This window comes from Barbus barbus, assembly GCF_936440315.1.
Source record: "Barbus barbus genome assembly, chromosome: 41".
Taxonomy (NCBI): domain Eukaryota; kingdom Metazoa; phylum Chordata; class Actinopteri; order Cypriniformes; family Cyprinidae; genus Barbus; species Barbus barbus.
Window position 1 is genome coordinate 12,849,488 of NC_136719.1, and position 24,116 is coordinate 12,873,603.

The following is a 24,116-nucleotide window of genomic DNA, read 5'->3' on the forward strand; positions in this document are numbered from 1 at the left end:
ATCTGTTCGATGTTTGTGGTATGTGTTATCAGAGGGAGGGCGTTTTGGCTTTTAGCTTGTGATTTTTGGGTGTTTTTCCAAACAAATCTGATGACTCGCAAGGGTTTTGTCTCCAATGTTATGGTCAAAAGATATTTTTGAGCCTTTTCTTTAACTCAGTCTGGCATCATAATGGAATACAAATGTAGCTGCTTAGATACAGAATGTGCACTGAATCGTAAAGACCTAATTTTTGTTTGTTGTGTTTATGCTTTAATGTGAAATTGCATTATGAATGCTAATTCAGAATGTTTCATTGCAATCAGTCCATAGCAGGCAGGTCCTGGGGATTATACTGTGGCTTAGTGGTTACACTGACAAACATAATGCTCATGAAATAAAATACAGTAGATGTACAGGATTATTCTCTATACTTAAAACATTTTTTTAAATATTTCCAAATCCACGTTTGTAGTAATGAAGTTTAGGGGTGCCTTTTTTTTTAAAAACAATCACATAGCAGTCCTTAAAAACTGCTCAGAACACACTATCACATAGCACGCAGAACACCTTAGCAACACTCATACAACCACTCAGAACATGCTATCAATCACATAGCAAAAACAACACAATCACAGTGCTTAAACAACCACTTAGAACACCATCACAACACTTAAACAAACACTCAGAACACATCACAGTGCTTAAAAAACACTCAAAACACATTGCAATGCTTAAACAAATACTCAGAGCACTATCACAGTGCTTAAACAAACACTCAGAACACCATCACAGTAAAGAAACACTCAGAACACCATCACAGTGCTTATACAAACACCCAGAACACATTACAATTCTTAAACAAATACTCAGAGCACTATCACAGTGCTTAAAGAAACACTCAGAGCACATCACAGTGCTTAAAGAAACACTCAGAACACATCACAGTGCTTAAAGAAACACTCAGAACACCATCACAACACTTAAACAAACACTCAGAACACCACACAGTGCTTAAAAAAATACTCAAAACACCATCACAGTGCTTATACAAACACTCAGAACACATTGCAATGCTTAAACAAATACTCAGAGCACTATCACAATGCTTAAACAAACACTCAGAACACCATCCCAGTAAAGAAACACTCAAAACACCATCACAGTGCTTAAAGAAACACCCAGAACACCACCACAACACTTAAACAAACACTCAGAACACCATCACAACACTTAAACAAACACTCAGAGCTTATACACACACTCAGAACACCATCACAGTGCTTATACAAACACTCAGAACACATTCCAATGCTTAAACAAACACTCAGAACACCATCACAGTGCTTAAACAAATACTCAGAGCACTATCACAATGCTTAAACAATCACTCAGAACACCATCACAGTGCTTAAACAAACACTCAGAACACCATCACAACATTTAAACCAACACCCAGAACACCATCGCAGTGCTTAAAAAACACTCAGAACACATCACAGTGCTTAAAGAAACACTCAGAACACCATCAAAACACTTAAACAAACACTCAGAACACCACACAGTGCTTAAAAAAAACACCATCACAGTGCTTATACAAACACTCACAACACATTGCAATGCTTAAACAAATACTCAGAGCACTATCACAATGCTTAAACACTCAGAACACCATCACAACACTTAAGCAAACACTCAGAGCTTATACACACACTCAGAACACCATCACAGTGCTTAAAGAAACACTCAGAACACATCACAGTGCTTAAAGAAACACTCAGAACACCATCAGAACACTTAAACAAACACTCAGAACACCATCACAACACTTAAGCAAACACTCAGAGCTTATACACACACTTAGAACACCATCACAGTGCTTATACAAACACGCAGAACACATTACAATGCTTAAACAAACACTCAGAACACCATCACAGTGCTTATAGAAACACTCAGAACACATCACAGTGCTTAAACAAATACTCAGAGCACTATCACAATGCTTAAACAATCACTCAGAACACCACACAGTGCTTAAAGAAACACTCAGAATACCATCACAACACTTAAACAAACACTCAGAACACCATCACAACACTTAAACAAACACTCAGAGCTTATACACACACTCAGAACTCCATCACAGTGCTTATACAAACACTCAGAACACATTACAATGCTTAAACAAACACTCAGAACACATCACAGTGCTTAAACAAACACTCAGAACACCATCACAGTGCTTAAACAAACACTCAGAACACCATCACAGTGCTTAAACAAATACTCAGAGCACTATCACAGTGCTTAAACAATCACTCAGAACACCATCACAGTGCTTAAACAAACACTCAGAACACCATCACAACACTTAAACCAACACTCAGAACACCATCGCAGTGCTTAAAAAACACTCAGAACACATCACAGTGCTTAAACAAATACTCAGAACACCACACAGTGCTTAAAGAAACACTCAGAACACCATCAAAACACTTAAACAAACACTCAAAACACCACACAGTGCTTAAAGAAAAACTCAGAACACATCACAGTGCTTAAAGAAACACTCAGAACACATCACAGTGCTTAAAGAAACACTCAGAACACATCACAGTGCTTAAAGAAACACTCAGAACACCATCACAACACTTAAACAAACACTCAGAACACCACACAGTGCTTAAAAAAACACCATCACAGTGCTTATACAAACACTCAGAACATATTGCAATGCTTAAACAAATACTCAGAGCACTATCACAATGCTTAAACAAACACTCAGAACACCATCACAGTAAACAAACACTCAGAACACCATCACAGTGCTTAAAGAAACACTCAGAACACATCACAGTGCTTAAAGAAACACTCAGAGCTTATACACACACTCAGAACACCATCACAGTGCTTATACAAACACTCAGAACACATTACAATGCTTAAACAAACACTCAGAACACCATCACGGTGCTTAAACAAACACTCAGAACACCATCACAGTGCTTATAGAAACACTCCGAACACATCACAATGCTTAAACAATCACTCAGAATACCATCACAGTGCTTAAACAAACACTCAGAACACCATCACAACACTTAAACCAACACCCAGAACACCATCGCAGTGCTTAAACAAATACTCAAACACCACACAGTGCTCATACAAACACTACTAACACAATCACAATGCTTAAACACTCAGAACACCATCACAGTGTTTAAACATTCAGAACACCATCACAACACTTAAACAAACACCCAGAGCACCATCACAATGCTTAAACAAACACTCACAATACCATCACAACACTTAAACCAACACCCAGAACACCATCACAACACTTAAACAAACACCCAGAACACCATCACAACACTCAAACAAGCACCCAGAACACATCACAACACTTAAACAAACACCCAGAACACCATCACGCTTAAACACTCAGAACACTATCACAACACTTAAACAAACACCCAGAACACCATCACAACGCTTAAACAAACACTCAGAACACCATCACAACACTTAAACACTCAGAACACCATCACAACACTTAAAAAAGCACCCAGAACACCATCACAACACTCAAACACCCAGAACACCATCACAACACTTAAACAAACACCCAGAACACCATCACAACGCTTAAACACTCAGAACACTATCACAACACTTAAACAAACACCCAGAACACCATCACAATGCTTAAACAAACACCCCGAACACCATCACAACGCTTAAACAAACACCCAGAACACCATCACAACGCTTAAACAAACACCATCACAGTGCTTAAACACTCAGAACACTATCAGAACACTTAAACAAACACCCAGAACACCATCACAACGCTTAAACACTCAGAACACCATCACAACGCTTAAACACTCAGAACACCATCACAACACTTAAACACACAGAACACCATCACAACACTTAAACAAACACCCAGAACACCATCACAACGCTTAAACACCCAGAACACCATAACAACACTTAAACACACAGAACACCATCACAACACTTAAACACACAGAACACCATCACAACACTTAAACGAACACCATCACAGTGCTTAAACACTCAGAACACCATCACAACGCTTAAACACTCAGAACACCATCACAGTGCTTAACTAAACACTTAGAACACCATCACAACGCTTAAAGCTGCAGTCCGTAAGTTTTGCCTCTTTGTCGCCATCTATGTTTGAAAACCTGGAATTGCAGCATTATCTTGCTTGCCTGGGGTTGTGAGTTGGCACAGCTCCAGCTCGGATGAATCTAATGTTTGAGGTGAATGTGTGGCAGTCAGTCACTGCACCGGTAAGGATATTTACTGTACTTCGCAATCACAGATTAGTCTACGGCTTAGAATACAGGTATATGACCCAAATAAGAATTTTCACCAGATATTGTCATCTGAACAAGTAAGTTACAAGTCAGTCACGTTTGTTCTGCCCAATTGAGGATTATCATAAATCGTGCTACCAATGGTGATTTAATCTAAAGATCGGTTAGCTCATATCACATCAAACCGTGCAAATTATTATTATTGTTATACTTTATTCTCAAATTAACCACATCAGCATTGCGTGACTATGAGTATAGTGTCAATTGTCAATTTCTGTACAGTTTAATCAAATTGTCATACCATTTGAATTTCATATTAAGAAATTCTTTTAACGCAAAAAGCAAACTTTGCACCCTTCGAACTGGTTTTCTTTAAAGGGGTCATATGACGTTGCTAAAAAGAACATTATTTTGTGTATTTGGTGTAATGCAATGTGTTTATGTGGTTTAAAGTTCAAAAAACACATTATTTTCCACATACTGAACATTATTGTTGCTCCTCTGTGCCCCGCCTTTCTGAAACCCGTTGATTTTTACAAAGCTCATCGTTCTGAGAAGCGAGGCTTTGCTCTGATTGGCCGGCTATCCAGTGCGTTGTGATTGGCCGAATACCTCAAGCATGTGACGGAAATGTTTCGCCCCTCACCGTATAGTGATGCCGTTTCCCGGCGAGACGAGACTAAAACAAGTAAACCCATTACAAATAAGGCATTTATTGCATCCAGTGGGGACATAATTACTGATTATAATGACTTATACTGTCTTTTTACGCGTTGCATCGCGCAGCATAAACATTACCATGTCTGCATTTATGATCGGAGAAACTACAAACAACAAGCACTACTCAACACTGCTCAAAACTCGCGTTTGAATCGTCAGTAGCAGAAACATAATTACAGGCTGTGAGTCAGAAGCACCAGACTGTCCTTGCAAAGTTGGAATTGGCCCACTTTATAGAAACAGCCTTTGTGCAAGCCTGCCAGGTTCAGGAAATAGTCTTCCGTAAAATGTGCTGCACACACTCTAATATTTGGGTTGAACTGTTCTGTAACGGTTCTGTTCTGTTGTAAATACAACTTAACCACTGGCTTCCAGTTGTGTCCTCTTTTGGAAACCCAAACAAAGTAGTTTCGCTTTCACAACGAAACACAGCGTCTCCACGACATGGCGCCAGTGGCAGCAACAATACTACAGCGAGAATAAAAATCACGCCCCCTTTCTTTGCGTATACATTTGGGCGGTGTTATGAAAATCTCCCCACAACATGACGTAGACATGTGGGGGCGTGTTTGAATGAGCCATTTTAGGGGGGCGTGGACAAGTTTAACTTTTATAAAGAATATCTCTTTGGTTTTGAGACTTTAGTCTTTGCAACTTCAGGGATCTTATCTATGCACAATCAGCTTGTAACACTCCAAAGAGAAAGGAAAACTTGAAATCGCATCATATGCAGGGGCGCGGGAAGATGTTTTATGCTGGGGGTGCTGTACGCAGGGGGGGGGGGGGGGGGGGGGTTAGTTATTTATTTATTATTAAATAAATAAATATCTAAATCGCTGAGAACACTGCATAGTCCATACACCAGGACATTTGACTGCACACGGGAAAAACATTAGCCTAAGCATTTAACAAATAAAAAATATTAAACTTTTTTTCAGGCAATCTGTAATCAGAAGCACATTTAAAACTGGAATATAGTTTAATTTAAAATAGATTAAAATCCGCCATCAAAATTATACATTTTAATTATTCTAGCTGCTGTGAGAAAAGGCTATAAACGATGCGCCACCTGCAGCATTCGCAGATGCAATAGCATAGTAGCATAGTAGCAGGGACAACTTCTTTGTTTACAGACGTGACGTAATGTGGCGCTATGCTCGAATTTCCCGCAGAAACCTACCCGTACCACTCAAATTAGAAAACATTATTATAAGCTAACCGTTGTGAATCAGGCTACAGTAAGGTGATAGTTTTGAACACTGGCTGGTTATGTACTTGCTCAAATATTGATTTCAGATAATTTTTAACCAAAAAAACACCATCACCATGCAGCTTTAAATAAACACTCAGAACACCATCACAGTTCTTAAACAAACACTCAGAACATCATCACAACATTTAAACAAACACTCAGAACATCATCACAACATTTCAACAAACACTCAGAACATCATCACAATGCTCATACAACCACTCAGAACACACTATCGCATAGCAAAAACAAAAACAACCACTCAGAACACCTTAGCAACACTCAAACCACCACTCAGAAAACGCTGTCAGTCACATAGCAAAAACAAAAACAACCATTTAAAACACCATCACAGTGCTTAAACAAACACAGAACATACTTTGCAATCCTATAGCAACACTTAAACAACCACTCAGAATACTCTAGCAGCGTCAGAACACCATTGCACTGTTCAAACAACCACTCATAACATTCTATCAACCACATAGCAGTGCTCAAACAACTACTCAGAACATCACAGCAACCCTCAAACACTCAGGAAATCATAGCAATTCCATTGCAATGCTTAAATAACACTCAGAACACCATAGCACCGGCATAGTAACACTCAAATAACCACCCTTAAAGATCCAACTACCACCTACCTAGCAACATTCAATCAACCACCCAGAACACAGTAGCAACATGAATGTATACACATAGATGCCTCATTAGCGCCTATTTCTGTGGGCCTCGATACATAAGCTGTCGGCCATATTGAATCGGTCAAAGTCAGTCTCAATTTCTATTGGACTGTGTGTCTGCAGTTTGTTTGTGAATTTAAATCTCAGCATTTTTTAAAATGTAAACATGTGGTTCTTAACCTATTTTTATCAGTTAAAATGAGCATTTTTCTGTTATTTCAGAGTCCATGGTCACTTCTGTGACTCAGAAGGCCCAGGAGGAGGAGGAAGAGGATGATGAAGATGAGGAAACTGGTCAGAAGTTTGAGTTTGATGACAGCGAAGACGAGCAGAATACAGTGGTGAACTCTGTTGAGAATAAAGAGTCAGGAACTCCTCTCGTGGAAGCTGAGCATTCAGAAAATACTAATGGTAGCACTGCCACAAATGCACTTTATTGTCAAGCTATGAAGCGTAATCAGCGGGCAGTAAACGTAGGGACCCCTGCTGGTCTGCAGGACCAAAATATCCCCACACATCCTTGCACAACAAACTCAGGTTAGTCTGTAGTATGCGTTAGTAATAAAATATGACTGTTTTTATGTATGTTGTATATTAGATTACCGCAATGATTCTTGAAACATGGGATAAAACTCATTTTTGTGATTTAATTTGTCCCTGCACCCAAGAATCAGTGATCTGTTTGTTGGAAAATTATGAAACGTACTTTCTGTTCTTCCTACAGAGATGGTGGCCAGACAATCTCCTGATGGGTAAGAATGTTTGTGTTGAATTTTGTATGCCTTATGTGTTATACCTCGAACATTTTCCACTTGAACAACTTTAACCTTATTGCTCCTACATGATGTCATCATAGACACTATGAATATTTATAGGCTTACTGTTTGAGGTGTTTGTCCCTCAAAGGACTTTACCCTATGTCTTAGCTGTATAGTTCTATGGTTGAATATTTATGTTAACATATTTCCTACTGTATTAGATATTAAACAACTTGCCCTGGCTCTAGTGACATCTAGTGGTAATGTGATGTGACCATTAGTACACAGTGACTGATAAGAATAAACATGGAAGGGCAGTATTTCAATACTTCTGCATTTCTGTTTTGTTTTAGGAGTTCTGTCTCGGCCGAGCCTCGAGTAGCTGATGAACAAGCAAGCTTTTGGAAAAGAAATAACATTTATGAAGGTATTATACTTAGAGAAGATCTCTAGTGTTTGTGGTTATAAATGTTGCGAGATTAATCTGTTTAAAGCAGTCTACTTGGACTAGCTGGACGTACCAAAATGTGTCACTCCAAGAGTTCAAATAACCAGCCGTCTAGTGATTGACTGTCAACACTGAAACGTGGTTGAACTTGAAATAATGTAAGTTCTTGTTTCAATATTGACAATTTTTTGAAAATGTAGAAAAAATGCTGACACAAAGTTGTTGGAAATATTCAAATAACATTGAAACACCTTTAAAAAAAAACAAAAAAACTTATAAATCAATGATGAAATTTTAAAATGATAAATGTAAGGAGTTTATACTATGTTGCAATATCAATGCCGATTCCCAAAATGTCCAAACACCCAGCCGGCTAGTGACTGACCTTTGACTTTGAAATGTGGTTCAAATAATATCAGTTGTTGTTATAATAATGTTTAATGTTACACATTGTAAAAAAAAACATTGTAAATGTACTACAATATCAACATTGATTCCATTCACAAAACAGAAACAAAGCTCAGCAGTGATTCAGCCTTCTTCCATGGCGTTTGGGAATAAATGCTGGCTGGGAAGGCGTTTCAGTGCTTAAATCTGACAAATCTGTTTGAAAATGTATCTCCAGGTTCACATTTTGGGCCAGAGTGCCTCTATACAGCTATCCAGAAGTCTCCCCATAAACATGCTCAGACAGGTTGGTGTCACTGTGAAGGGGCTGTGCCATACCTTCCTGTAAATCCACACTAATGCACAAATCAGCATGGAAATCAGAGATCTGAATAATAGCAATGACTAATCCAGTCCAGACCCACAGGAATCTCACGGGAAAGAAAACAACACACCCATGCCAAATGTCCACTCTTGGTTCAGCCTAATAAATCAGATTTTTTGGAGATTTTTCTTGAAAATTCTGTTGCAATCCAATCAAATAACACAACAAACAAGTGATTGAGCAAACAAAATCATTCAGCGAATATAAAATCCCTTGTCAATATAATTCAAGATATTCCTAAATTGTGAAAACTGCATTGGAATAAAATGTATGCATGTTCCAAATACTTCATGTAAACTAACAAACTACTTGGCTTGATTTTGAGAAATCCTGGTAGCGTCAGCAATTCAACGGCCATAGTAGAAGTGACTTCAAAGCTGCGTCTCTTGGCTGTTAAACAGTCTCTGCTATGTGTGTGCAGCCCCAGTTCACTCTCGGGAATGGTTCAGTGTGGTTTCAGAGCTCAGTCTGCGACTGCATAAAGGTACAAGCCCCACTCCCCAGGACAGTTGGAATAGCTGTGCCGTTTTTGTATTTGACTGTAGATCTCCTTTTTCTATTACATGGCTCTCTGAAATACTTGTTTCTGATTGATCAGTCCCCACCTTCAGCCATCTGATATTTCATAATATTATATGTCGCCCATGGCAAGATGCTACTGGGACCTTCTTTTTTCTCAGTTATTAATTGTATTGATAATTACCTCAGAGGATTTACATATTAATATTACTGCAATAGTTGCAGTGTTGGTCTTGCTGCTAAGCTGATTGTATTTATTCCTGTGATGGCAAAGCTGAATTTTCACCAGCCATTACTCCAGTTTTCAGTGTCACATGATCCTTCAGAAATCCTTCTAATATGCTGATTTATTACTATCAATCTTGAAAACAAACAAAACAAAATGACTGCTTAATTTAGTTTTTTTCAGGATTCATTGATGAATAGAAAGTTCAAATGACCAGCATTTATTTGAAATAGAAATATTTGTAACTTTTGATCAATTTAAGGCATCCTTGCTAAATAAAAGTATTACTCTCTTTAAAAATAAAATCCTACTGACTTCAGCCTTTGAATGGTAGTGTATTTATTTGTTTGATCAGTAGCCGTGTAATAATAAGCGGTCTATTTTGCAACAATAACCAGCTGACTGTACATTATCCTTTACGTAGAGCATAGTTAGATCTGTCTTGATCCCTTTGAACCTTTAATTTACCAGCATTCAGGAATGATTAGCGATCCAGTCAAGTCTTTTTTGTTGGAGTATTACGGCATCATAGTACTGCCGTTTTAGGCTGTAGATAGACTTACTGTAGTGCACTGTATTGACACTGTAAATACAGGCTGTTGCTGTGCCATGACTAATAATGAGAATTCGCTTCTATATCCACTCCCTGCTGCTGTCATTTTTACACCCTTTTAGATCTTTGTGTCTTTTCCTCAGTGTAGAAACATTTACATATGTACAACATCACACTGACAGTCATTGTCGTCTACAAAGCCACATAAAAATATCCGGGTTCAATACAATTAAAGCTATATCAACAACATCTGTGACATGATGTCAATTATTGCAGAAAATCATTTCGAGCCGCACATGTTGAGAGAAATGCACTTACACAAGTGAAATGCCAGAAATGCAACTGTTTCCCCACAGATTTCCATAGTTTTTCACACATTTTTACAAACTGCAAGATAAGAAATGAGTTTCTGTGGTAAACAACATGCCACGGATACTTAACTTGGGTTTAACCTGGAATATTCCCAAGAAAGATATTTATATTGTACTCCTACTCCTAATTAACGTGTTCTCAGAATTTTAAATGATCTCCCTCTGACATCCCAGACAGTCTCGATATATCCTCCAGATATTCAGAGGTCTAAACAGTTTAAAGAACCTTTCACTTTGAGATATTTTAAGTTCCCGTGGGGGAGACTCAGCAGGCGACTTCATTAGGTAAAAAGAGGTTGTCAACAAATCTGTACACACTGTCACAGTACAGACAAGTGTGCCTATTGTCAATCCGCCGTTCGTGTAGGAGTATGTTTGTTATTTTGTAGTGCTGTTGTCAGAATGCAAGCTCAAATCTATGTCAAAAGGATTGTTAATGTGCTTTTCTGTGTTAATCAGGGCTGAATTTCATTCTCAAACTGCACTGAGCTTAAAAGTGATAGTTCACCCAAAAATTTAAATTTGGTTATGTTCTTACCCTCATGTCGTTCCAAACCTGTATGAGTTTCTTTCTTATTTTGAACATAAAAGAAAATATTTTGAAGAATGCTGGTAATCAAACAGTTGATGGTCCCCATTGACTTCCATGGTATTTCTTTCCCTACTATGGAAATCAATGGGGTCCAACAACTGTTTGGTTCTTCAAAATGTCTTATTTTGTGTTCAACATAAAATAAGAAACTTATACAAGTTTAGAACGACATGAGTGAGTAAAGGATGACAACATTTTTATTTTTGGGTGAGCTATTCTTTTAATACATCGTTGAAGTTCTGATGAATGATTATCAAATGATGTTTGTATTTATTGTGTTTCAAATTAGATCCTAAACCCAGTGTTCAGCCCACTTAAAGTAGTATCCTATTCTTTTTTTTGTTATTCATGCTAAGAATATGCTCAAGAATCCATCAAGCAGTTCTACTGGAAGTATTAATTTATGTAATCTAGTTTATTAGATGTATTTAGAAGTTTCTGTTGACACTCTAGGTCTCGCTCCTCAAGGGAAAGCCGTTCCTGAATCAGATGAAAATTCACCCTCTGAACAACTGAAGCAGAACTCAGCTCCTCCTGCTCGCTCGGAGGTCATTTACGATGATGTGCCTTGTGAGAACATCACGCCACCAGATGCAGGTCAGTGTCTGACTGGGCGCGTCATCTGTCCAGATCAGTTATGTCTTCACCCATAGGAAAATTCTCACTTGAGAGCTATTGAATATCTCAAATAATTCTTCAAGATAGCAGTGAGGTGAAATGGAGAGCATTTATTTAATTATTTATTCTCATATGTTTCTACTCTGTACTCTACCACTGTATGTGGTAAAATTAAGGAATTTTCTGCATTGATTTTTCACAGTTGTTTTACGTGTATTTTAAATTATGAATTGAATTTTTGATTTGAAATGAATATAGTGCTGCTTGATAGTTTGTGAACCCTTTAGAATTTTCTGTATTTCGGTTGGCACCAATGGTGGGCGACCCGAGTTCGATTCCCGTCTCGAGGTCCTTTGCCGATCCTGCTCCCCTCTCTCCACCCAATGCTTTCCTGTCGCCACTCTACTGTCCTATCCAAAATAAAAAAAGGCATAAAAGCCCCCAAAAATAACACACACACAAAAAAAAGTATTTCTGCATAAATATGACCCAAAACATCATCAGATTTTAGTCCTAAAAGAAGACAAAGTGAACTCAAATCAAATAAATGAGACAAATATTTTCTTTGTCATTTATTTATCGAGAAAAAAATTCAGTTTTACATATCTGTGCGTTGCAAAAGTATGTGAATCTTTGGTGGGATGTTGGTGGGTTTCCTCCTATGAACTGCTTGCTTCAGCTCCTTCCACAACATTTCAATTGGATTAAAGGGATAGTTCTCCCAAAAATTTAAATTACCTCATGATTTACTCACCCTCAAGGCATTCTAGGTGTATATGACTTTCTTCTTTCAGACTAATCCAGTCTGTGCTATATTTAAAAAAAGTCCTTGCTCTTCCAGGCTTTATAATGGCAGTGAATGGGTGATATTTTTCAGTAGTCCAAAAGAAGGCAAATAAAGCGCATCCAACCATCATAAACAGTGTCCCTCAAGGCTCCGGGGGGTGAATAAAAGCCTCCAGAAGCAAATCGATGTGTTTTTGTAAGAATAACATTGATATTTAATACTTTATAAACTGCGATATCTAGCTTCTGCTAACTGTCGTATGCGCATTCACAATAGAACACCGTTCCGGCGGATGACATAGGAGGATGTAGGAGTAGCATAGTTTACAGGAGCAAAGGAAGCAAAATTTCCTTTGTTTAGCTAAGGAAAACTAGTCTACTCTTGGCTTATATCGACATCTTCCAACATTTTTCTTTACAAATCCTCATTTTGTACTTCTAATTCCTGACTGGTGTTTTGTTTTGCTCTCTCCTCTGCGATTCCGCGTGCGTCACTTTCCTACATCCTTCGTCATCCGCCGAAATGGCACTGTATTGTGAACGCTCGTATGACAGTAATCGGAAGATAGAGATTGCTTTTTTGATAGCTTTAAATATGAATCTTTTTCTTGAATCTTTTTATGAATCCTTTCTAGCCTGATGAGCAACATGAACTCTTTTTCTAAGGTTCTCGGAGATCTCCTTTGTTTGTGCCATGATACACTTCCACAAACATGATCAGACTTTAAATGATCCCTGTTCTTTAAATAAAACCTGATAATTATTGCATTGATTGAAAACATCTCTGAACAGATGGACTCTAATTTTACCTTCAAATTAACTGCTAATCCTAGAGATTCACATACTTTTGCAATGCAAAGATATGTAACAAACGATCATTTTTCACAAGAAAATATTTTTGTCTGATTTGATTGATTGGATTCTCTTTTGTCTGCTTCAAGACTTAGGCGAAAATCTGATGATGTTTAGTGTCATATTTATGCAGAAATATAGAAAATAATTTTCTTCGTTTTCGTAGCTTCAAAAGACTCAAATGTTACAAACCATGCACAGATATGCAATGTTTACAACCAGGAATCAGATTTCAGACATTTTCTTTACAAAATTTCCAAAGTCAAACTATCTGGCCTGTTATATCTGCAATACGGACTTTTAGAAAAAAGTCCTTTCTCTAAGGAAGGTGACAGATCTTCCAGCCTGGGCCATTGAACGGGGTACTTGAACTCACTAGGGGCATTCATGAGTTTGAGGAGGCCATGCAACCCAGAACCAAAAAAGTGCAGATGCTAATTAAGTGCAAAGTCTGAGCAATAATTCTACAGTCAGTGCATTCATATAGCATGGTTTACTTTCACCCTGTAGTAACTTGCCTGTACCAACCAACCCACGTACAGTATGTTTCCGGTTTAGATGTATCTTGACTCAGGACATCTTACTTCCTCCTACCTCATATAATTTTTTATTGATTATTTTTCAGAGGATGATGTGATCTACGAGGAGGTGCAGAGGTCTGGCGAGTCCGGACTGATAGACAACGGCTGGGGCTCCAGTGAGTTTGAGAGTTACGATGAACAGTCAGACAGCGAGACCAAGCAGCCCACCCGCAATAAGGTACAAATACACTGCCCATTTATTATCAAAACTTTCTAAATAAGCCATCAAATTAATAAATTAGATATTATGCATTGTTAAAAGGTAGTAGCACACAATCACCAACAAAAGTCAAAAGCAATATCAAAACAGAGCTCTATTCATGCTGCCCAGCATTAGCTTAGCCAATGGCGTGTGTGTAGGCGCGGGGCTATTGATTTGTGTGACCAGTGGCAGATAGGAGCATGTTTAAATCCTGTTTGAAAACAGTCACTATTTATGCTAATTCTGTTCAGTGATACTAGTAGAGCAGAAATTACACACTTCAACTTTAAAATAGGAAGGGATTTTTTTGGCACTCGTTTTCTTTCAGTTCTCCTTCCTTGCTGGCATTACCCTGTTCCTGTTTTTAGTTAATGTCTGTTGATGCATGCTGAGAAGATCAGGTCTTAATCCACAGATGTTGCACATCATGCATGAAAACAGGTACAGAAAACCTTAACTAGACTAATCAGACTTGGCCTTGTGCAGTCTAAACTTGGGTACTTCTGTTTAAGGAATAATTTGTGAGTAGTAGAGCTGTTTGATGTGTGAAGTTTTAGTACCGTGAACCGAGACAGACGCTCTCTGAGGTTAAATCTCTGGTCTTCTTCACGCTGTTATGTCTATCTTCAGTTCCCTCTGTTGTTGGCCTTGATGTTATTACTGTCTGCCTGTGTTTGTTACTTCTTCAATCTCATTGTTTTCCTCCTTCTCCCCTCTTTTTTGCCATCTTTCTTTATGCACTGATATATTTCAACCCCCCCTTTACCGCCTGTGGTCATGGCTTTGCGGTAATGGATATAGATTTCCCCAGATGTACGACGTCTGAAGCAACGCTGCGTCCAGACCAGGCGTGAGCTAGCCATGCGGTTAGGGGCTCGAGATGTCGGCCAGCTCAAACAAAACTATGACATTAAGGTACAATTATAGAGTGGTGGGTGTGTGGTTATCACTGATACCTAAGACATCTGACAAAACTTATGAATGAATGTGCATATATTTTCTGTCATAACTGACATGTCAGCTCCATAAAGGAATTGTTTTGGATTTTAGATTTTTTGTTTTATTAGTTTTTTATTTTATTTTAGAATTTCCTCTATTTTAAGTCCAATTAGTAACATAACATCAGACAAACAAAATGACTCTTGCATGTAATACTTATGTGATATTCAAAATATATTTAAAGTAATATTTCTAAATATATTGTATTTAAAAAAATAACTTATTTAGCAGGGATGTTTTGTAACAGTATAAATGTCTTTACTTTTTATGAATAAATGTACTTCAGAAAAATTCATCTGTACCATTACAGTAATAAATGACTTTTTAGAACATAGAAAAAAATAGAAAAAGGTTATTTTAACTTGTAAAAATAGTTCTGAATATTACTGTTTAAATGTGTTTTTAATTTTGAGAATGGATGAAAATAGGAAACTTCTTTCAAAGATATGACAAGGAAAAATGCACATGGAAGAAGCAGTAACGGAGCTCTGCAGCATGTTTTGTCTCCGTTTTAAGGATCAGTGTTATATTACACATTAGACTAAATCTAGATTATGTAATTTAGTTGCAATTTCAGCTGTTCACCAAAATTCATATACAGCCAGTAGTTATGTAGTTGTCCATGTCCATCATGCTAATCATTGTACAATGGAGAGTTTTTGTACAATGAAAATGAAACTGTGTGAAATCCACTGAGTGTTGTGTTACGCCCCGTCTAGGGGAAAAGGCGCAACATGAAATGAGTACGAGAACACACTACTTTTGAAAAGCGAATGATCAGTATTTTAATGAGAACAATGGTTTCAACTGTACAAGGGGGTAAGTTAGCTTCAGGAACCGACAAGGCCAAAATAACAAACAAAAGCCAACTAATTTTATCCCTCTAAATTCCCTAATTTATCAGAGAGGGACCTTGAGGCTTTGTCCTGGTACTGCTGAACACACTGATCTTTTAGTTTTGCTGATTCATTTTGTTCCTTGCTGTCATCTTATGCACTCAACCGATCTCTCTTTCCTGCCATAGGTTCAACAGCTCATGAAAGCAGCTAGGAATGGCACAAAAGATGGACTGGAAAAGACCAAAATAGCCATGATGCGAAAAGTGTCCTTCCTGAGTAAAAAAGACTGCACAGGTTTGACTTTTTGACTCTCATTTCCTCTTGTTAGATTCTGGTGTTTTTTTTTCTGACACCTGGTAGGTTACAGTACAGAAACAATGCGAGAGACTAGATGCCTCTTTGAATGTTTGAGTTATTCTGAGATAGCAAGTGGCATGTTATTACAGAGCTACAGAATAGTGTTTACTTAGAGGGAGAAGTGAGCCGAGATGGAAGGTATTGGAATAGTAGATGGCAGTGGGAATGAGGAGTTTAACTGTGCTTTTGACTGTCAATTTGCAGATGACACAGAGGAAGATTCTGGATATCTGGATGTGACTGTATCTGAATTCAAACATCCACCACCTCAACTTTCTCCAATGCCACAAGGGCTCAGTAGCCAACAGGTGTGTGTTTGTATGTACTTTACATTACTGTCAGTATCATATTGCCCTGCTCATTTATGACATATTTACATACACTACCTTAAAACTATTTGTGGTCAGTAAGATTTGTATTATTTTTGAAAGATATTATAACCTTTATTATGCAAGGAATCATTCAACTGATTAAAAGTGACGACAACATTGTTCTAAAAAAATGCTCTTCTTTAGTTTTAAAACTTTCTATTCATCAAAGAATCCTGAAAATATATCTATTTTTGGGGTTTTCATAAAAATATTAAGCGCACAGCTGCTTTTAACGTTGATAATAATAATAATAAATGTTTCTTGAGCACCAAATCAGTGTGTTAGAATGATTTCTGAAGGATCATGTGACACTGAAGACTGAAAACACAGACAGATATCCTAAGTTTTAAAACGTTAAGAAATAAAGTAGTTGAGGAAATGAGGAAGGCGAAAACTGCATATTTTGAGCAATTGATTGCAGAAATAGCTCATATCTTTGGAAGTGCATTAATAAACTTTCTAAACAAGAGGGCATACTAAGAAAACTTCTATTATAACCCCAATTTTTAAGGCAGGATCATTTGATGAGGTTCAGAATTATAGACCAATTTCTATACTCCCTGCAATCTCTAAAATTTGGGAAAAGTTGGTAGCTGAACAACTTATCAACTATTTAGAAAAACATGATCTACTTCACTCTAAACAGTTTGGTTTTAGGCCTAAGTATTTGACAGAAATGGCAAACTGTTTTCTCACAGAATTTATTAAGGGAGCTTTAGATAATGGCAGTGTAGCAGGCACAGTGTTTTTAGATCTCAAAAAGGCATTTGATACTGTGAATCTTCTCTCAGCAGGCAATAAATTGGTTTAGATCATATTTAGAATCTCGAGATCAGTGTGTTAAAATAAATAATTCAAGATCAGCTTTACAAAACAATGAGATGGGTCTCCCTCAAGGGTCAATTTTGGGTCCATTGTTGTTTTCCTTATATGTCAATGATTTACCAAATTGTTGCAAGCAAACTAAATGTCAGTTATATGCAGATGACACAGTCATTTATGTATCGGCACAGACTCCACACTTAGCTGCAGAAATATTAACAAATGAAATGACTGGTGTGTCACATTGGCTGCAAAACAACTGTTTGTCCTTGAACTGTTCAAAAACTGTCTCAATGTGTTTTTCAATTAGAAGGAAGGAAATGAGTGGTTTTATAATTAAGATCAATCAAAAGGCAATAGAGACAGTTAACAATTTTAAATATTTAGGTGTTATTTTAGATGCTCATTTGAAATTTGATATGCATGTAAAGAGGCTGTGTAGAACAATGAGAACAAGTTTGCATTGTTTTTACATGATTAGACCCTATATATCTCTAAAAGCAGCAAAGTTATACATGCATGCAATGGTCTTTTCACATTTATCTTATTATGGGACTGTCTGGAGTCAGGTTTCTCAACTGACTATCAAACCAGAAAACAGCTATGTTAAATTGTAGTTATATTTAACTGTATTACTGTTTTTACTTTATTTTACTTCTGCCTTGGTAAGCATAGGAGCATATTAAGCCGCTGGTTTGCTGTCAGTTATCCTAATTGCATTAAAATTCCTATTTTGCATTATTTTGTATGTCACAGGTTGTCAGGCGTCATATTCTTGGCTCTATCCTCCAGAGTGAAAGAAGCTACTTAGACTCACTCAAGCGGATCCTGCTGGTCAGTGACACAGTTATGCCATTACATATGACTGTAATACTATATCAGGATTCTGAATGTAAGAAACAGAAATGTAAAGGAGGGCAAAATTAGGAATATAACACGAGGGGAAAAAAAATTGCCTAAGGTATTTTGCTGGACTTAAGCTGGTTAGCCATCTGGTCCCTCAGCCTGAGCCTGAGCTACATTAAAACTGACTGTCCATCCTAACCTTCTTGGGCTGGGTAGTTTGCACTTTTTTTCAGCAGGGTAAAGACAAAACAAAATTTATGAATACACCCTTATCTTATTGTGCTGTTAAATCTGGGAGATTCATTAAATCTATTGTATTATATTAAACTGACAAAAACAGATGTGATATTTTTTTTTATTTAGATCAACAGAGATATTAAAACCCAAGCTGAACATTCTGACCAGACTCACTCATACCTACCACCTGAATTTATATTTTAGGAATATAAGAAGCCTTTGATGGAGGCGGAGCCCCGGATCCTGAGCTCGAGGAAGATCCAGCCTATTTTTTATAGGCTGAAGGAGATCCTACAGTGTCACTCCATGTTTCAGATTGCTCTGGCCTCCCGTGTAGCAGAATGGGATAATACTGAGAAAATCGGAGACCTTTTTGTTGCTTCAGTACGTCTCCTGTTGTTCTACTAAAACGTTCAATTTGTGGTGTGTTTTACAGCTTCTGTTTTTTTTGTTCATTGAACTTTCTTTTTTTGCTTTGGTTACAAAGACTTTAAGATTTCATTGATTTGCCTCATTTTTTTCACACTTGTTTTTGATTTGAAACACTGCACAGTTGCATAGCATTGATCCAGCTGATTTGTATGGCCACACATATAACCTTTTGTATTCCCCTTCACGTTAAGATGAAGATTTTTGCATAAGGGTTGTCAGATCCACTTATCAAAGTCAGTTGGACTTTATAATGCTCTGTATTTATAACCTAACATGACTCTTTCTGTGATGAGAGATCTTTGCAAATGGAAAATCAGGAACATCCTCTAGTCAGCAGTTCTATTTAAAGTGTGCTAATTTCCTCTGAATCACACAGACTGTGCTCTGCAGCTGAGCACATAACGTTTAAGACAGTTTGATCAGTAAATGCAAAACAATCTTGCAAATAGTCCCTTCATATTGACAGTTAAAGTACCCTTTCAAACAATATATACACTTTAGGTAACGTTAAAGTACTAGTATGTACCATTAAGGGATAAATAAGATAGAAAGATTTTGAACTGCCCCAGTGACAGCTTTGTAACTTTTTTTCACGAAAGTGTGCATTGGGTCTCGAAGTACATGGATCTTATGTTATGTCTGAATTGTGGATTGTTATGTCTGCCACTGAGCTGATCGTTGTTTTCATCTCCTCCAGTTTTCCAAGTCAATGGTGCTAGATGTGTACAGCGACTATGTCAACAACTTTACCAATGCTATGGCTCTTATCAAGAAAGCTTGTATGTCCAAGCCGGCATTTCTGGAGTTTCTCAAGGTAAACTTCTCAACACGCTCCTAATTGTTGACCACTATATATGGGAAAGCTGCACTTGCATTTACACATACAAGTATAAAAATCTAGTTCCATTCTATTCCCTGTCTTTTCTGACCTGTTTTTGTGTTCTTCTGGATTGCAGAAGAAGCAGGCTGCCAGTACAGACAGAATCACTCTTTATGGCCTGATGGTCAAACCAATTCAGCGCTTTCCTCAGTTCATACTCCTACTGCAGGTTAGTACTCTGAAAGATCCAAACACACTCTCTCTCTCTCTCTCTCTCTCTCTCTCTCTCTCTCACTCACACACACACACACACACACAAATCTAATGACGAATAACAATTAAGATATTGAACTATTTTATAATGGTGGAATTTCCTCAGACTGTAACACACGGGGAAGTGAAAGGCAGAGTACAAGTATAGCACATTAAATTTACACGCAACATGCGCTTTCTATCAAAACCATGACGTGGTAGTGTGCAGATAATGCTTAAATATGTAAAACTTAACCCTGATGAAATCCCTTGTGTATGCTGATTACTTATTTAAGACTTACTTATTTTACAACAGAAGCAAAAGTCAAGTTCTGCAAGGATTTTTTTGTCATTAAAGTAGTCTTATATTCAATGACTTAATTTGCATGTAATCTCTGGGGTGCTGAGGCTTTTACCGCAGGTTGTTTTTCTGGGACATTTGAGTTCATACAGAGAGTGCACTATATCATGGTTGTTTAAAATGTGTTTGAGACTACAGTTAAAAATGAGCTTTAATAGCTAAATTAGAGCAATTACAGAAAGGCCGCCATGAAATAGAATTAACAAATGTTAACTGAGTAAAGTAAAACTCTAAACTGGTAACTGGATTGTTATTTGTGTATATCCCACAGTTCATGGTTTTTGTGGCTTTGAGCATGCCACTTAACATCATTTGCTTGCAGGGGACCTTGTAATAAATGTATTGTAGGTCACTTTCCAGTTTCTCAGAGGTGTTGGCTAAATGACAAATTAGGTAGTAATTACTGAATATATGCAGACATATCTGTCTGTGTTTCACAGGACATGCTGAAAAACACCCCTGTAGGGCATCAGGACAGGCTGCCGTTGCAGCTAGCCCTCACTGAGCTCGAGACTCTCGCCGAGAAGCTGAATGAGCAGAAACGGCTGGCCGAGCAGCTCGCCGAAATCCAACAGCTCACACGCAGCGTCAGTGACCGTAACCTCAGTAAGGTCAGAGACCACCGCACTACAAACACACACAGGATACTTCAAAGCACTACCAACCCAAAAAACACAATGATTTTGCTTTACAAGATAATTTGGCAGGCAGTGTGAAAGGACATGAGCTGTCAGTGTGATCAAACTGCTACCACATTTCCTCTTTCTAGAAATAGCTTTTACAAAGATGTTTCCTTGCCAGGGTGGCGGATTGTCAGTGAAAGTAATTTTAGTAGCAGCTATTAAAGACCCCATTATATCAAAAATGTTATGTTTTGTGGCTTTCATTTCATGTCTATTAGCTCTGAGGTCATCTATCTGCTAGCGCAAGTGACCCCCTTCCTAAAATATTGTATAAAGGCAACTATAGCAAATGTGAAAAGACAACATATTGTTTATACTGTCATATGCTGTCAAGCCAAAAAAAGTTATTAAAAGATTATCTATATTATTTACTTTTATTTATTAGATTGTTTATGAAAGAGTATTTACTTCGTACTGAGTTAACAGCATATTTTTGTGTATGTCTTTCTTTCCACTAGAAATTAATGTTTAAATATAAACTAGAAAGCAAACATTTTCCGGTTTAAATTTATTTGGATTGTATTCTCATACTTGTTGTTTGCAAAATGAAATTTGCCTTTAAACTGTCATACTGTATCAAATATACCATCGTTTTACTCTAATTCCAAAAGAAGTAAAAAATATTATCTGAAAATTATTTACTTTGTATTGTTAACTACATATATTTTGCTTATTTCTTTCTACCCACTATTAGCAGGATGTTCAATTATAAATCTGAAGACAAACATTTTAAATTCAAATTTATTTAGCTTTTATTTAGATAGAAATTTAAATAGAAAGCAGGATCACAACCAGAAATGTCAAAAATAATATCTAATTTTTAGATATACACACTAAAAATTAAACTTGGACTGTCATTTAATACAGTTAAATTAACTACAATTATAGAAAATGATTTAGTAATTTCAGAAGGTTCAAGATCTGCATGTTTGTATCGAGGAGAAAAAAAGGAATTGGATTTATTTTACATTCAGTTTGATTGCTTTTTTGTATGCATTTTAATTGTTAAAATGACATTTTTTATATTAATATTAGTTATATTAATAATAGTAATATATTCATTTTGATCATCTTAATTCATCCTTTGGTTAAGAACCACTAGAGCGTTCCCACATCCTTCAGCACCTGCAATGCAAACATACAGTATATCTCATCTCGCAGTCTTTGAATCCCCAAAGGTTGCAACACTCTAACCTCTGTATTTGTTTAGTTGCAAATGTGTTACATTCAAGGATGTTAGAGTGAGAATAGGAATGAAATTAAGATAATGAAGATCAATCAAAAGACATTACTTCAAAGGCAAGAATCTAAACTGAAGAGCCCAGACATACAGGTGATGCAAGTGTTCTGTCATGGTGTGGATGTATTCATTTACTTTTTAAAACTGTTATTTTTTTAACAGCAACTGAACTCGGATCAGAAGCAGTTGATTCTGTCTGAGACACTGATTGAGACCGTCTATGGTGAGAAAGGTCAAGTCCTCAAGTCTAAGGAGCGCAAAGTCTTCCTCCTGAATGACATGCTGGTCTGTGCAAACATCAATGTAAAGTAAGCAGTCCTCTCATATGTGCACATAACAACTCTGTCTTGTCTTTCATGAGAGAGGTTTTAGCACATTTAATTAAACTGCATTATAATAAAAAAATATAATTGAAGTTGTTCACCCAAAAATGAAAATTTTGTCATCATTTACCCATTTACCCTTATTTGGAATAAAAAAGAAGTTTAGCGAAGTGTTCGTGCTGCTTTTTTATATAATGAAAGTTCCTGGTGACCTAGAGCTGTCAAGCTTAGAAAATGATGACAAAAGGCACCTTAAAAGTAGTTCATATGACTCATATGCTATATTCCAAGTCATTTAAAGCCGTATGATAGCTTTGTGCTGAGGAAAAGACAAATTAAAGTTGTTTTTCACTGATAATGTCCTCCTCTGACACCTCTTTTAAATTTTATTCATGTTCAGATCTGGCGTGTCAAAACATGTCACATCGGCTTTGACATAATTTGAAGTCATTGGTTTTCTGCTGGTTTCGTAACAGATTTCAAAATTGGTGGGAAGAGAACATTTTTCTGTGAATAATCTTTTTTTTTTTTTGTTAACAACTGTTTATTGGACTTCACTCAGCAGTACAAAACCAAAAAGCAGCCGTACAAATCCAGAACCCACCCCAACCCATCCCACCCCCCGGTAGACCCCCCCCCCCCCCCGAAAAGAAGACACAACATTAAAAGCTGAATGCCATGAATTAACAGTTTTCACATTAGATCCATGTATACGAGAAGTAGATTATCCATCGAGATAATGTCCAACAAATACACAGTCCAGGTTCATCTGTCCATTGTGTGAGGAGGATTCCAACGGTTGACCAGCAATTTTTTTGCTGCTGTGAGAGCAGCTAACAGTAAAGATCTTTGTTGGACGGACAAGGTGAAGTCCCAAAAGTCATTCATGAAAAAATGGCACAGAATCAAACATAGCTCAGTACCCAACAAATATGATAGGTCCAGTGAGAGCTGAGTCCAAAAAGGTGTGAGAGAGGGGCACTCCCAAAAAAAAAGCAAAAACGTGCCTAAAACTCCTTGGGAACAGAGATTACACTTAGGAGAAGACGACAGATTCATATAAAAAAACGTTTCATTGGAGTCAAGTAAACCCTATGCACCAATTTCCAATGAATCATTTGGTGATTAGGGTTTTTAGAAGACAATTTAAACATACCCCATAACTGACTGGAAAATAAAACATGCACATCCTCATTAAGATCCTTAGCCCAAATAGTTGTAATAGATAAAGGTTTGTATGAATGCTCAAGAAGAAAGAGAT

General features: G+C 37.2%; 1 protein-coding gene across 9 annotated transcripts in view; it reads left to right on the forward strand.

The window, feature by feature from the left end:
* Window positions 1-24,116, forward strand: part of LOC306860731 (rho guanine nucleotide exchange factor 10-like protein) — a 52,024-nt gene that overhangs the window by 4,055 nt on the left and 23,853 nt on the right. For 4 of the 9 annotated variants that reach the window (XM_079402583.1, XM_079402587.1, XM_079402585.1 and 1 more), the window contains 16 exons: window positions 7,218-7,532; window positions 7,720-7,747; window positions 8,107-8,180; window positions 8,827-8,895; window positions 9,395-9,457; window positions 11,688-11,831; window positions 14,116-14,249; window positions 15,075-15,188; window positions 16,297-16,405; window positions 16,673-16,776; window positions 18,418-18,495; window positions 18,949-19,128; window positions 19,874-19,990; window positions 20,133-20,225; window positions 21,050-21,220; window positions 22,695-22,840. In XM_079402583.1, coding sequence (XP_079258709.1) covers window positions 7,218-7,532; window positions 7,720-7,747; window positions 8,107-8,180; window positions 8,827-8,895; window positions 9,395-9,457; window positions 11,688-11,831; window positions 14,116-14,249; window positions 15,075-15,188; window positions 16,297-16,405; window positions 16,673-16,776; window positions 18,418-18,495; window positions 18,949-19,128; window positions 19,874-19,990; window positions 20,133-20,225; window positions 21,050-21,220; window positions 22,695-22,840 — 1,939 coding nt within the window. The remainder of the gene's footprint in view (window positions 1-7,217; window positions 7,533-7,719; window positions 7,748-8,106; window positions 8,181-8,826; window positions 8,896-9,394; window positions 9,458-11,687; window positions 11,832-14,115; window positions 14,250-15,074; window positions 15,189-16,296; window positions 16,406-16,672; window positions 16,777-18,417; window positions 18,496-18,948; window positions 19,129-19,873; window positions 19,991-20,132; window positions 20,226-21,049; window positions 21,221-22,694; window positions 22,841-24,116) is intronic. The other 5 variants (XM_079402588.1, XM_079402590.1, XM_079402589.1 and 2 more) reach the window with 3 other exon arrangements.